General features: G+C 41.6%; 1 protein-coding gene across 8 annotated transcripts in view; it reads left to right on the top strand.

Annotated features, from left to right (window-relative positions):
- The window catches only part of EXOC4 (exocyst complex component 4), a 382,597-nt gene that overhangs the window by 182,052 nt on the left and 185,213 nt on the right, over positions 1-15,332 (top strand). For 2 of the 8 annotated variants that reach the window (XM_083819258.1, XM_083819257.1), the window contains one exon: positions 2,167-2,681. The exons of 3 other annotated variants lie outside the window; for them this stretch is intronic. In XM_083819258.1, the coding sequence (XP_083675384.1) occupies positions 2,167-2,182 (16 nt within the window). In that variant the 3' untranslated portion in view covers positions 2,183-2,681. 3 more of the 8 variants (XM_083819256.1, XM_083819255.1, XM_083819254.1) reach the window with 2 other exon arrangements.

Here is a 15,332-nt window from a genome sequence, read left to right as displayed (position 1 = left end):
ACTAACCATCTGCAACATCTTAACTTTCGTGTGTTGAGTGGTGCATCAATAACTGCATGGAGAAAAGGAAAATACTCCATGACCCAGCTTACCTTTTTGTTACTGTTGAATGGGCTGAGTTTGTCTTTAGGTGAAGAATGTAGAAACTTCTAAAATGGGATTTTTTACCTGCCTTAATAATCCACAGAGCATAGCACTGGATTTCTTCGGGCAATAAGTGCTTTTAGGGAATTCTGTTCCTGATGGGAGTCAATAGCAGTGTCCTAGCCCACAGACTGGCATAACCACTGACTCCTGTTAAAATCAGCTGTATGGTGCTGGCTGTCATTTGTAAATGCTGAGTATGGGGGATTTGCTAAAATATCGATACGTGCGATAATTTCTGTCACATCATCTTATGTGTCTATTGCTTCTTGGTTAGATCTTTGTCACCCTTTTCTAGGCATTATTGTATTAAGTGTCAAGCTCTCCAGGAGGTAATTGCTGCAGAGGTGTGAAGTTTTCACTTGCTTTATTTTCCATTAGTTTTTGAGGCTGCTTATGGCCCGTCTCAATCATCTTTCATCGATGTTGCCAGTACAGGCTTAAAATGAATCTGTTTTGAATTCAAAATGATCGATATTTTATTTAGAAGATTTTTTTCTTATTTTTATCAAGTTCACATAAGTACGTTGGCAGGGAAGTTTTAACACTGTATGGACTAGCTGATTTTATTAAGATGCTGAGTGCTTCTTAAAAGTATTAAGCTAACTGGATCACTGGGAAACCAGACATTGGTGTGATGATTTAAAGCCTAAGCATCACTTTAAGTGGTGGCTTTAAAATGTAATTCAGCAGAGTAATGTGAAGTGGAGAGTTGTAACCAGAGCATTCATATTCATCAGTCTGAATTCATCTCTTTGTGCTACTGATAGAAAAGTGTCATTTTCCATCACATCCGAGAGCTGCAGAATCGAAGAGCTAAGTTTACTGGTTATAATAGCCTTATTTTGGATCCTTTTTTGTTTGCAAACTGAGACTGAGCTTGGATCCAGACCTTTTGAAGAACTCAGGAGTCGGCAGGTGTTCAGTGGGCTGCACGTCGGCGCCCATGTCTCCGGTAACGAAAGTTCATTTAGAGGAACTCTTACCTACAACCACAGAGAGTCAAAGGGCAGATACATCCAAGTGGTTCTCAAAATCTGCCTTTCCTCAAATTCATTTAGAGCAACAAGTCGGAGTTGGGAAATGAGTCGTTATGCCGTTTGGGATGTGGGCCCCTAATTTCCACTAGGACAACTGAGATTCACCAGGCCCCAGATTAATTACCAGGATTTAATGACACCACCACACACATAATGAATGAATAGCAAATTTTTGGAAGACAAGTGGGTATTCTCGTGGAGATGATTCCTGGGAATAGATTTTACTAACTACATATGAAAACTAATTTCATTTACAAATTGAAGAGGAACACACATCTGATTCTCCTTAATTACATATTGCGGGAGGTGTCAAAGTATAAAAGTTACCAAAAGAGTCCAGTTGCTTTCTTCATCCTTCACTGCTAACCAGCATCTGCCCGGATCGTTGAAGCGCTGGTGTTATTGGTCTGTGGACTGACGTCTCCCGTTGGAGGAAAGAAACGTGTGGGACCAATGCTGAAGCCCTTACGTTGTGGAATATTGAACAGCCTGAGTGATGTCTGTTGTAACATTTGTTTGGTGGTTGGTTTTTTTTTTTGTTGTTTGTTTGTTTCAGCTGGCATTTGAAAGGCACTTGGCTCTTCAGGGTAATAATCATTTTACATATGCTTTATAGAGTATGTTTATTACCAGACAATTGAAGAACAGATGTCTGCAGTCTTGAGGCTTAAGGGGGAGGGACAGGAGGGGCTGGAGATGGAGGGGATGATGGCATTTTGAATCGTGAAAGCACCGCTGATGCTAATGCGGTTGAACGTTGTTTGGATATTGGGTATTAAAGCCGCAAGGGTATCTATTTATTAGTATCAGCCACACTTCATTAAGATCAAGCAGTAATTAAAAGGGTTGTGGGATGGAAGAGAAAGCAAAGTGTTCATTGATTCGGAAGAAGCAGTCATTTCTTCATGAAACCGTATCCTTGTGAAGAAGGGCTCTAGAACGGCTAAATTGACTTGGCACCCTTTACCTCTCTCTCGACCAGGCAGTGTCTGTCATAGTGTTTCACTCTTTGCCAGATGGGAACAAGTACGCCGTGTCAGCAATACTGTAATCCCTGCCTTCATAGAATCTTCGGTTTCAAAGTCTGGACAGTAAGAAAGTGAAAATGAAGTGTTGATTTGAGTACCAAAAAAATCCAGCCAAACGACAACAACAAAAACCCTACTGATTTCACTCCACTGATGATGTTTGAGGTGCAAAGACTGAAGTTTAACACTCAGTTGTGCGCAGTGCTCCAAGGCATTGCAAAGTTTGCCAATTCCCGTTATATCAGAGTGCTCAGAGGTTGGGAGCAGGGGGGACAGGCAGTATACAGTTTGACAATTTAATTTAACAATTGAATGATTATGTTCATTTAAACTGGTTGGTCCTTGTCGTTTACAGCAGTAGCTTTTCAACTGTTAGCATTTTTGGAATTTAATTTTCTTTCATCTGTATTAACAGTGAAAAAAGAGTGATTGCTCTTTTAATAAATAAAACTAATGCTTTAGGGAATAATCATGGAGAATAGTAATTTTCCTTCGCTGCTTGTTGATACCAGTGTGCTCCTCACCAGCTGGTGGCAATCTGCTCTAAACTGCTGAAGGTCACATTTCAGACTCCACTTGTAACCTGTCCTTGGGAGGGATGTACACAATATACAGGATATATACGTACATGCAGGTACATATGTTATTAACAGTGAAGTCTTAGCTTTCCACACTTTAGAAATAATCATGTCAAGCTGCTACTTAATACAGGATATGTCAAGATGAAAGGTACTGTATGCAGAGTTTAAATCCTCTGTTTATTTTCAAAATGTTAGGAAGCAATAGCAAAGACCTTGGCAGCTCCCAGGGGGCATCTAAGTCCTTTTGGCCTTTGCGAACATAAACTGCTGCTGCAGTTGAGCAGTGTTCGTAGCTGCATACCTGTAATTGATACGAAGCTGTGCGTATAATTAAGAACATGTGTATGTCACTGATAATCCCTCTTATTAGTTAGTTTTACAGCTGTAATAATAAACAGCTGATTTAATTTTAAAATATGCTGTAATATCTTACAGTGATGTACTATAAAATTAATATTTGATACTGCAGAATGTGTTACTTTGGAAGCAAAAGGAGTGTGAGAATTTGATTAGTTTGTTAGTTACTTTTAGTATGTTGAGGGTATGTTAAATGATACCAGGATGGTTAAGAAAAATGTGTGGCATTTTATCAGTCTAAGAGTAATATATTATTATTGAAGTAGGTGGAAAATGTCAAATACTCTTAGGGCGCAGATAATGGTAAATAATGAGAGCTGATGTTTTTAGCTTTTTGAAAGTGAAGGACTCGATTTTAGAGAAATCAATAAAACTGACTCTCAAGGTAGGAGATGGAACTTATAAAATAATACTGACTGACTAAAGTCTGTACTTCCCAATGAATAACATTGAGAAGGGGTTAAGGAAAAAAAAAATTTAAATCCAAGATGCTTTTACATACACAGGAAAACATCATTTGCACACTTTTAACGCCGGTGACCCCTTCAGAATATAACTATCCAGGTTTCATGCGTAGTTTAAGTCTTGCATTCAGTCATACCCCTTACCTTCAAAAAGAGGGGGGAAATAGCACTTAGCTCATCTAAATCCTGCTTCTGCAAGGTAGGCAGTATTCTCTCTTTACTGAGCAAGGCTACTGAGGCAGGGAGATGGTGCCTTCCTGCAAGGTCTGCAGTGCAACGAGGCAAATGGGGCTCAAATCAGGAGGTCTCGACTGCTGCTTTTCATTATGATATGAGTAGTCATCGTGCTGCTTAATATTCACGTCTTTATTTTGGAATCATTAATACTCGTCCTTGAATGTGACAGGTGCTTGATGCAACTTTTCATACACTCGCTGTTTACTTCAATTGACCTCAATCGCAAGCAACAAAATCTTAAGGGAGCAATTTGACACCCACCTACTGAATTTTTTTTCCTCCCCCTGGTTTAATGAGTGTTTAGAAGACATTTAGTTGACGAGTTCCTTGCTGTTGACATTTAGTACTTTATATCTGTCAACAGCAAGAATGAATGTTTCTTGCAGGCGAATCCTAACTCTTTTCCCTTTGACAAGCTCTCATAAAGTCTGCGTCGCTGAATTATAAAGACACATTTCAGAAAAGCTTGTTGTTGTGACACTGCTAAGAAAAGGTTTAGTTCTGACTGAGGCCATCGCAAAAATGGGGCGCGTGCACGGGAAGGGGATGGGGAACAGCTTCACGTTTTGTGCTTTTTTTTTTTTTATTCCCCCAATGCCTTATGAGAACTGACAGTCCTCCTGTGTGTGTCTGATTAAAGACGACAGTTTATAAAAACCTTAAGGTAAGGCTGTTCATTTTCGATGACAGAAAATAAAGCGATCCCCCCCACCTCCCACACAAACAAAAACTCTTACATGCCAAAAAAAACCCTCTTAATATGTGATGCATTGATTTTATATTGTCTGTCAGAGAATGTGCTTCAGCAGATCAGTCAAGTTTTGAGTTTTCAAACATGCTTCATCCGTACAGGAAATCAACAGCCTGTCAGAAATTTCACATCTTTCCAGCTCCTCCTTTCTGTCGGATGAAATACAACCTGAAGCAACATAGAAATTTGACATTTGCAAGAACTTGCATTGAATAGCTGAGAGCAGCATTCATTCACTTCCATGATAGCTAATTACTTCTAACCCATATTATGTTCATCAAGCCAACAAAGTAGTTTCCGCTCATTTCTTAATAGAAACACTGACTAGGTTAATTCTAGCAATTTAACTCATGTTTTCATGGAGTAAGATTAAAGTTCCCTATATCGCTGAACACTGTTATTTTCATTGTAGTATAAGTAGAGATTTAGTCATACAATTTTCAGTGACTTATTTATTCCATTTGAATACTGCATGACAAGACCTGAGTCATGTCCTGACAGCAAGTCTTGAAATACACCAGCAAACCTTGTGTAGATCTGCTTCTTTGTGCATTCCCAAAGAGATGATGAGCTTCACTGGTGGATGTATGTTAACAAATTGGCAAAAAAATGTTGATTGGATACTGAGTTGAGAATAGTGATGGGGTTTCCTCCAAGTAGGTGATGTTGGACTGCAGAAAGGCTATTTTTGACTTTTTAAGCTTGTTGTAGTGTTACACCAAAATATAAAATGAGGAAAAGCCAGCATGGTGCTATGAAGACATCGTTAATCTAACTGATGTTTTTACCAGCACACTTATGGTGAAATCAATAGTTATAAAATGTGGTTGTATAGACCAAACTAGTCCATTATTACTGATCCTCTTCAATAACTTTACTAGCAATTACATACATAAGCTCTCTAGTATCTACAGCTTTCTTTGGTGTTAGCTAACCGTTCCAATGCATTGTTCAGGTGAATCATTATTATCCTTAACTCTGCTGAGAGATGGATGTTCATGGTAGAACTTCCTTGTTCTTGAGTCTGCTTGTTATTTTTCTGTACTGTCCAAGAGTCTGTATCCAGCGCTCTCTTGTTATGGGTCCACAGATTTTTCTTTATGCCATGACCACTTAATTTTGTTACACCGTTGCAATATATAGTATAAATTTTGGGGGAAAAAACAAAAACAAAACAAAACAAAACCCGATGATTTAAACCCAAGGTGAAGCTACAAACAAGTTAGATGTTAATAATCTCCCTGTCGGGCAGCTTTGTTGCTGTTGAAATAAGCTTGAGCCAAGACAAAACCGTATAAAGTTTTATACTACCAAGGTTTTATATGATCTTTGGCCTGGAAATAGCAATGGCAATGCTGTATTTCCTGTGCAATAAGTCTGCAATAAGGGCTAAAAATGTTGAGAACCACTGACTAAGTTGAACCATGTCTTTCTACATCCTGGGGTAATGAGCCACCAGAGAAGGCAGAGTGACTCCATGTCCTTATGCAGTCAATTTATGTTACTGTTAGTGGCTGTGTAGCAGTTTCTCTCTGCTGGTGGGTTTTATTTTCCTGCACTGACTTTTTTAAAAACTTTACTTTTAGCTCTGGTGTCCATAATTCCCAAAGGGAATGCGTAGGTCAGAGCCGATCTAGTTTTCCTGATACTGACAGCACTTGCGTTCTACTTTTGCTGTTTCCATAGATCATCATTTGATGCTGAAACTTCTGCTGCTTTTGTTCTAGCTCCTATGAATGCAATTCCTAGCTTTCCATTAGAGTTCGTGTTAACAGCTGAGGTTAAAAGTCCAATGTTCTCAGTTACAAACTGGCCTCTTCCAAGCACCAACTAGAAACCTGAAATCACTTCTTTAAGTATTGTATCTTTTGTAGGTGATAGTAGCTGTGATGACTGGAAGTGTACTGGGTCTAAGTAGGAGGATTTGGGTTTTTAGGGGGTACTGCAGGGGTGGCCTTTTGGAGGAGACCAGGGGCTGCCCTATGTTGGTCATGGCCTGTTCCGGGCAGCTCCAAAATGGCTGCCCCCTCGGGACACAGCTTAGTCCATCAGCAAAGCTGGTGGCACCTCTGTGATAGCGTAGTTAGGAAAGAGCAAAGTGCTTCACAGACAGTGAGGAGTGAGGAAAAATTGTGAGAGAAACAGGCCTTGTGAACGCGTAGGTGAGAGGAGAAGGAGAGGGAGACAGTGCTCCAGGCATACAACAGAAGATCGCCCGCGGCCTGTCCTCTTGCAGCCCATGGAGGACCAAAGGAAGGACCTTCCACAAGTAAGGAGACAGTTTTATTTAAATTCATTTAGTGGTTCTTGTCCGATACCAGACCTAGCAGGTAGTCAGGGAATTCCTGTTATATTTCTACACCATGTCACTGGACCAATAATTCTACATCAGAGCATTTCCTTACCCATGAGCAAAATAGGCAAAGCCTCTGAAAGGCGATCCTACTAGTATATTTTCCAGTGTATTTTACCTTACAGACTGTACAAAATGTGTATTTTTCTTTAAGAGAATTCAATATACATGAAATTCTTTGGCTTTTTTAAGCTCTGTTTTGATGTAAAACTTTGTCTATTAGCTCGCCTCTAGGAAAAGTTATTTTATTCCTTTAATCCACACCTCTCCAGCACGAACGTACAGGCGGCGGCAGTGACTGCCTGATTTGCTGTTGGTGCTTTACCCAGGCAGACAAACGAATTGGCGCGGATTATTGTAGCGGGGACCCGTGAGGTGAGACATGTAAAATGCATAGCTCGCTTTCAAAAGAAGCTTAAGTCTTGTGCGAGTTCAAACTGGCTGTAAATTATAATCACCCAATGGCACCTTGTTAGCGGGACAGGTGCAAGAATATGATTAGAGATGGGGAGTAACCTTCCTTTGTTGCAAGAAGGTCATCTTTTCAGATTGCAGCTGAGAGTGAAGGAAAGGAGCTGGTACAGTGGAAGCATGGACCAAGGATCACGTTTTTAGTTATTTATTTTTTAACCAGTTAAGTGTTAAACTGTTACACAGAACGTTCCGCAGAAGTTTGTAGGTGTTATATTCAAGAAACAGGAGATGAAATGTGATTGAAAGGGGTCCTACGTGCACTGAAGTTTACAGGTTTTTCTCTTTCTGATGTTTTCCTTTTCTCCCCCAACCCCACCCTGAAACTAGAAGCAGAAGCGTTGTTTTTCTTAGGGTCACACAATATCCTGAGTTGGAAGGGACCCACAAGGATCATTGAGTCCAACTCCTGGTTCCTCACAGGACCGCCCAAAAATCAAACACTGCCTGTGAGCGTTGTCCAGCCTCTTGTCCCCCAGTCCGTACGTATCCAGGGTTGCCAATCCCAGGTGCAGAATCTGGCACTTGCTCTTGTTGAACTTCATGTGGGTGGTGGTTGTCCGGCCCTCTCATTTTTCAGCATCTTTATGCAAAGGTGTCTCTGCCCTCAAAGGAGTCTGCAGCTCCTCCCAAAAGCTTTCTGTTCAGAAAAGCGTTTAGGAAAGTTGGAAGGGAAGATTGGATCCATTTATTTAATTTGAGGATCTTAGGTACAAAATGGCATAATCTTGGAATACTTTAGGGATCCTGAGTTGTATGCTGAGATACATGTTCAGTGCTTTGGCTTCTCAGGCTGTATGAAACTGTTCAAGCACAAGGTGAGGGTCCCCTATGCAGGAGTCAGGGCTTTTCTGGCAGCTCCTCTGGCACTGGGGAACTTCCACAGGAACTGAAACTTGCTTTGATGTCACTTGTTTTCATTTCCAATGTAATAAGTACATCTCTTACACTAAAAAAAAAAAAAAAAAAAAAAAAAAAAAGGCACGTTTTTTCTTTTTTCTTCCAAAAAAAGAAGCAAGTTCTAGGTTTGCAATCTGTTTATGGAAGTCATTCAGAAAATACATCAGTGAGGGCTTTCCCTGAGCGCAGTAGAGGAAATCCAAGGATGAAAACCTAATGTGGTCTAAATCTGAGTTACAGTATGATAGTCCTGAAAAGTTTAGGAGAGCTAATGTAGTTATTTTCATAAAGCTTTATAAATTTTTGATTGGAGTAGAGCTATTTTGTGATTAAAAAAAAAAAAAGTGATTCCTGTGTTTTGTGCTTGCCTTTATCAGTAAAGATACAAAACCCAGGATGACAGCTTTTGGGGTTCCATTTGCCCTACTGAGCTTTATATTTTTAGTTTTTAAATTAAATTTATTTCACATATATGACATGTTTAAGTATCTTCTTGGAAAAGCCTTTGATAGTGACCTGGTGTTCTTACGTACAAAATAAAATTCTGTAATTTGGGGAAGTCCAGCAGTTATCCCAGCTAGAGCACAGAGGTGAATGTTGAACACCTCCAAGTATGTTAACAGGGAAAAAAAAAAAGAGATTTTCAGAGTATTTAGTTTTCATCTATGATTTCACGGAGTGTTGTGTGCTGCTGGGGCAGCAGGAGGAAAGTCCTTGCAGCACCGCAAGAGCTGCCTTGCAGGGAAGTCAGCTCATGGAAGAGCATGCTTTTCAGCCACTGAGTCATACACAAAATAAGCTTTTGGTGGAATGTTCCTTTGGGGTTTCATTTAAAAATCCGTAATTTTTAGCAATCTGCAGAACAGTCATAAATAAAATTTGCAGGGAAGAAGTGGGCCTTTATTTTAGTTATTTCGGGTCCCCAACATCTTGAATACCGGATAGATTAGCAGTAATTGCACATTGCTTAATACCACTGCTAAGCACTTCTGTAGCCCCTTTCATCTGATAACTTGCAAGCTTTTTATAGACGTCAATTCATTAACACCTCAGCGTGAAGTGTATTGCTCGGTACGTGGGAATCCTGGCTCTGTGACAGCCAGGGGTGAAGGCGTTGTGGATGAAGCGGTGAGTTAAACAGTCATAAATTCTGTGCGGGTTTGGAATAGGTGGAACGTAACTGCAAGTCGTAAATTCTCACTGTTATTAATCGAGGTCCAGACTTTTCCATTTTGTTGTAGCTTTGCCTCTGGACAAATGGGTTTTGCTCTGGAGGGTGTGACAGGTCTGTGACAGCTTAGTTCGGCTGGGAGAGCGGTCCTCCAGCCTGGCGCTGAAGGCTGTGCGGGCAGGGTATGTATACCATAGGTGATCTGGTCACCTTCTCCATTTGAGGACCACATCTGGTGAAAAAGTGGCTTGAATGCCTCGTGCAAGCTCTGAACAGCTTTCTGCACATCTCTGTAGCCCCATCTTTCTCCCCTCTGCGTATTCCTTATTCAGACCCATCTTTGGTTGTGCTCCCTTTTTCACTGCTATAATTATCGATAATTAAAACAGCTTTTTAGCCATTTCTTTCTGTATTCCCCTTCTCAGCACGTTTCAAACCGCTTCATCCGTCTCTGCCTGACTTCCACGCCTGTAAAACAGGGATGTTCATCCTGCACTGGCGTGCTGGTGCAGGAGCAAAAGGTGAATCATCTCGGAGATGCTGAACAAATAGCATCATGAGGGACATTAAATAATACTGGTAGGCCGTGACCAGACCTGTAAGCTCCTTACAGCAGAGATAGGAACCTCTGTGTGAAATACAAGTGAAACCTTTGGATAACATTTATTAGATATTGGATTCTTCATTAAATTTTTAGTCTTTTAATTTATTTACCACCTCTGTCAAGTGGGTGCCTGTGAAATTTCCACTCTGATTCATAATTCCTGTGCAAGCAAACTCCTGTTCAACGGTGAAGTTAGCTTCTTGATTTCTGATTTAAATCCATAAAGTCCATTTAAATATGCTATTTTCCTTGCTTGTGGATGTACCTCTTTTACTTTCTACCTCTTCATCTGTTTTAAAAGTGCCTTAAAGCAATGTGACCTGGTGGGAATGGGAGCAGGAAAAGGATGAAAAGGATGCCCTGGCTCTGGGCTGGGTTCCTTGAGCATATGAATGCACCCAAGATGAAATGCACAATAGCAATTTCTGCTCTTGTTTATCCACTGCTGAAGTGCCAGGGCTCTTGGGTGATTTGGTGGCTTCGTTTCATTCGGTGGATTTATGTTACTTTATTTTTTTAAGAAGCTGTTGGAGCAAGCGTGCTGGATGTAACCATAAAAAAAAAAAAAAAAGAATGCTAAATGTTGAACTGAAGAAGTCAGCTGGGAAATGCAGGTCTGCTCCCCCCTCCCCTTACCTGTAATTTAAGTAAACAAGTTCTTTCACCTTTATGCTTTGGTTATGACATTTTAAAACTCGAAGGAGGGAAACAAGGGGAAACAAAGATGTGTTCATTTAATTAAAAAAAAAATAAATGTATTTTGCCCTTGCTGGTAGGATGCTGGGGTCTGGTTTTGACCAAAGTAACAATACACAATGCAAAGGCTGTTGCAATACATTTTCATCTGTTTAAACAGAGGTATAGCAGGTTTTCCTGAGCAGCAAACATCACCGAGTGCCACTGTAGAGGGCTTTTAGTCCTTTTATTTTATTTTTTTACTGTTGTTTTGTATTCCTGAAAGCCAATTTTTTATTTTGGCTTTGAAAATGAGAATATTCTTTCTCGAGGTGGTCTGAAATCTGGAGCACCTGCTGGGAGCCTCTTAGCACAGGAGTTGTAACCCCCTCCCATGCGGAGGCAGCAGAGCCGAGTGGAAATGCTCTCAGACCGCGGATCCGACACCGCTTAATCACCTCTGCCTCTGCTCCCTTATCTGCGAGTCGGAGATAACGTTTATTCCGCGGGTCCATTGGGTAGTTTGTCATCTGTAGATGAATAGCCACATCAGGCAGCTAGCTGTGCTAGGTTGTGTGGGGTTTTATGGTCGGTTAAGTGATTCTGGGCTCAGGGACAGGGCATCAACAGGAGAGCACGAGGCTGGGTTTCTGCGGAGGTAGGCTCCATGAATCACAGCTTGTCCAAGCGTTATGGATGTTGATTTGAGTGTATGGACACCAGTAAATAGTTTTGTTCCTGGAGAACATCCAGGCAGTGACATACGAGTGGGAATTGAACTCTGGAAATGGACCTTCAGGTTCAGGTGCTGCTCATGTTAGAGACGACTTGAGGTTTTGGGAGCCCAGTGGGACCGTTTGAGGCCATTGCCTTGGTTCTGTCTGTACCTTCAGGTTGATGAGTTTCTGATCATTTATATATATATATATATATATGGAAATACTAAAATGTTACAAAATACCACAAGGTAATACCACCTCTTCTTGAGTCTTTATTGTGACTTAAGAATCAATCCATGTAATAATAATTGAAACTAGTGGCGTAGTGGTACCAGGGATGCTAAATGCTGTGTTAATCATTTATCGGGATAATCAAGTGGGGCTTCTCTGTTGGTGACATGGACAGTGGGATCGAGTGCACCCTCAGCAAGTTTGCTGATGACACCAAGCTGTGTGGGAAGGGATGGCATCCAGAGGGACCTGGGCGGGCCTGAGAGGTGGGCCTGTGCGAACTTCGTGAGGTTCAACAAGGCCAAGTGCGAGGTCCTGTGTCTGGGTTGGGGCAATCCCAAGCCCAAATCCAGGCTGGGTGGAGAATGGGTGGAGAGCAGCCCTGAGGAGAAGGTCCTGGGGGTGTTGGAGGATGATCGAAGGGCTGGAGCCGCTCTGCTGTGGGGCCAGGCTGAGGGAGCTGGGGGTGCTCAGCCTGGAGAAGAGAAGGCTCCGGGGAGACCTCACAGCGGGCTGCCGGGGCCTGAAGGGGCTGCAGGAGAGCTGGGGAGGGACTCTGCGCCGGGGGGTGTGGTGATAGGACAAGGGGAATGGCTTTAAACTAAAAGAGGGGAGATTTAGATAAGCTCTAAGGAAGAAATTCTTCCCTCTGAGGGAGGCGAGGCCCTGGCCCAGGCTGCCCAGAGGAGCTGTGGCTGCCCCATCCCTGGCAGTGCCCAAGGCCAGGCTGGATGGGGCTGGGGGCAGCCTGGGCTGAGGGAGGTGTCCCTGCCATGGCAGGGGGGGTGGAACTAAATCATCTTCAAGTCCCTTCCAACCTAGACCATTATATCATTCCGTGATTTTATAATCTCTGAACAGAACTGCTCTTATTTACGTTTTCTAGGCAGTCCCAGTTGATTCATCATAGGAGAAAAAGACTTTAGAGAAGACACAGACTAGCAGTGCTATGTATGCTGTAAAATTTAATGAATGGTCAGGTACTGGCTGAGGATCCTAGTGATTTTAATCATTTTTCTTGACCTTTTTTCAGTTAACTCCTTTTTTCTGCAGTAACAGTTTGTGTTTGTAAAGTTAAAAACAACCAAACGTTTACACTCCATCAGGTCAAATAACATTGCTGAATAAGTATAGATCCTTCAGAAACTGTTACTTGGATTTGGGATACCCAAGTTTATAATTTTTAGCACTGAGGCAGGTCGCTAGCTCAGTGGACTCAAGATGTTACATCGATGTAATTGTTTAGAATATAAAGGAAAATTTCAGACCTCCTACGAGAGAAATAACACTAAATACAACAAGGAGGGAGAAAGATTGGGAAGTGTCAGATTTGCTTCTCTTCTAATAAGTCTCCAGGGCTTACGGAGGGTGGAAAAAAAGTCACCATTCGTCTGCATCTTGATGAAGACGAGTGACAGCCGTGGTCGGGTCTGGTTGATGGCCAGACAGCGGATAGATCACAGCGCAGAAATGCAAACTGCTACACGGAGAAGGAAAGCTTAAATTTTCTGAAATTTTATAATGCTACAGGGAGGAAATAAAATCAGCCTCTTCTCCTTGATCCTTACAAATGATGGAGACTAGTCTTCAGGCTGAAGCCGTTCTTCATTTAGTTTTACAGGGGTGTGTAGTTTATCACTGCGATTCATTCCTCATTGTGAAGAGCATCCCTCTTGCTACATGCCGCGTAACTGATGTTAATGGAAATGGGGTTTGCAATTCACTCAGAAAGTCAGACAGGGCTTGCACTACTTGCAAATCAGTAATCTGAACTGAAAGCAAATTGTTGTTTAAAAAAAGTAATAAAAGTTAATTAATTGCAAGGAATCTCTAGATTGTTACTTGCTATTTTCTTAACATCGCTATTTCTCTCCCTCTCCTTCGCCGGGCTCCCGAATCATTGTTCTGTCTCCATCCCCAATAGCATTCTTCCTAGTCCTCATGGCACTTTGAGTATTGGGGGGTATTTCCTGCTGCCAATTCGTCAGGGTCAATCTTTCTTCTGCAGAAGAGGTGCCAAAATTGTCGCCTATGTGATTTGCTGATAAAACAATTCATCCAACCTCTGCTCGGCTGCTTTTTTCCCCAAAGTCCCCTCTGCACCCTCCCCATCGCGTACCCAGGACTGAACACGGGTGCTGCTGTGTGGCTGCTTACACAGACACGTGAAACACACGTTTTTCCTTGTATGATGGGAGGAGATCAGTCACACGCATCCCTCCAGAGCCTCCTAAAGAAGATGTTTGGCGTCTCTTCCGTATTAAAAAAATAAATAGAAGTTGTCAAGGACGGAGAACTATTGTTAGTGTAAGCAGAATGGGTACTTATTATCAGTTTTAGATACGCCCAGGCCAATAGTTAAATGTTTTTCTCTGGTTAGTTTGATGAAAGGCAGTAATAGATTTAATTGCTGGTTGTCATTTATAATGTAGTATATGCAGTATTTGAGTTATTCTGATAATGTGTTGTAATTACCTACCATCAAGCGTTTTACAGTGTTAAAAACATGATCTTTGAAGAAATGTAGCTAAGTTCTTTGAATTGAAGGCAATAGCTATTGAGAGTACAATATCATTTAAAAATGTCAATCATGTAAGTTAGGTAAACAAAATGAAGGGTGGTCGGCGGTTGTTGGTTTGTGGTTTTTTTTTCGTGAATTTTTCCAGTGCCCTTAAACCTTCCCAAAAGCTTGGCAGAGTAAGCAACGTGCCTGGAGGGCTGATAAATAAAAGCTATTTCAGAGTTCCTTGCACACACACCCAGGCTGAAAAGTATTGTGTACCGCGCATAAAGCACTATCCAGGAAGCCTCTTTGTGCTCAAACCCAAAGGGATTGCTGTTCATTTTGCCTTCGCTACAGTACCAGCTAGGAGAGAAAAACTCTCTCAGGTAGGGCTGCCCCTAATTCTGCATGAGAAATGAGCGTGCTAAATGCTAGATGGGGCAAAGTTTTTAACAAGGCGGAGGTTTCAGTTTTCATTGACCTCATGTATGCACGCAAATGAGTCAAGAGATGCAAGCAGAACATTGGTGGTTGAGCTACCGGATTTGTGTGCTCAGGCGGTTCGATCGTGCGCCTGGTCTGGCAAAGGATGAGGGAGGGAGAGAAAAAAAATCTAAAGTCTGTTGAATACAAGTGTGGCTCCCGGACCTTCACCTACTGCTACAATCTTGATGTAGAACACCCAAATTCCTGAAGTTGTTTGATCAGCAGAGTTGAATTTTGATGAAACCACGTGCTACAGTCCTATTACCGCTGCAGAAATTAATTATAATTCACAGCAATGCCGTCCGTTTGTGAGGATTAACACTGGTGAGCTTCAACCTTTACACAGTCTTCCCTTTCTACACTTTGCAAAGCGGGCTGTAAGATGGAAGCATCCCCGTGTGGACAAGTTAAACTCTTCAGATACCAAATTTATTTGTGTAACAAAGCATCGCATGGAAGATGAATTAGAACACCACATACATATTACACATTTTTAGTCTAGATCGTTGATTAATAGATGTAAATCGACTAAAAAATGAGCATTTTTTTTTCCCACAGGGAAGCACATGGTACATTTATGGTTTCGTGATGGGTTTCATACTGCAAACCCAGACTTT

Source organism: Anser anser (assembly GCF_964211835.1).
Source record: "Anser anser genome assembly, chromosome: 1".
Classification (NCBI taxonomy): Eukaryota; Metazoa; Chordata; class Aves; order Anseriformes; family Anatidae; genus Anser; species Anser anser.
Note: the sequence above shows the minus strand (reverse complement) of the source record. Positions and strands in the feature narration are given on the sequence as shown.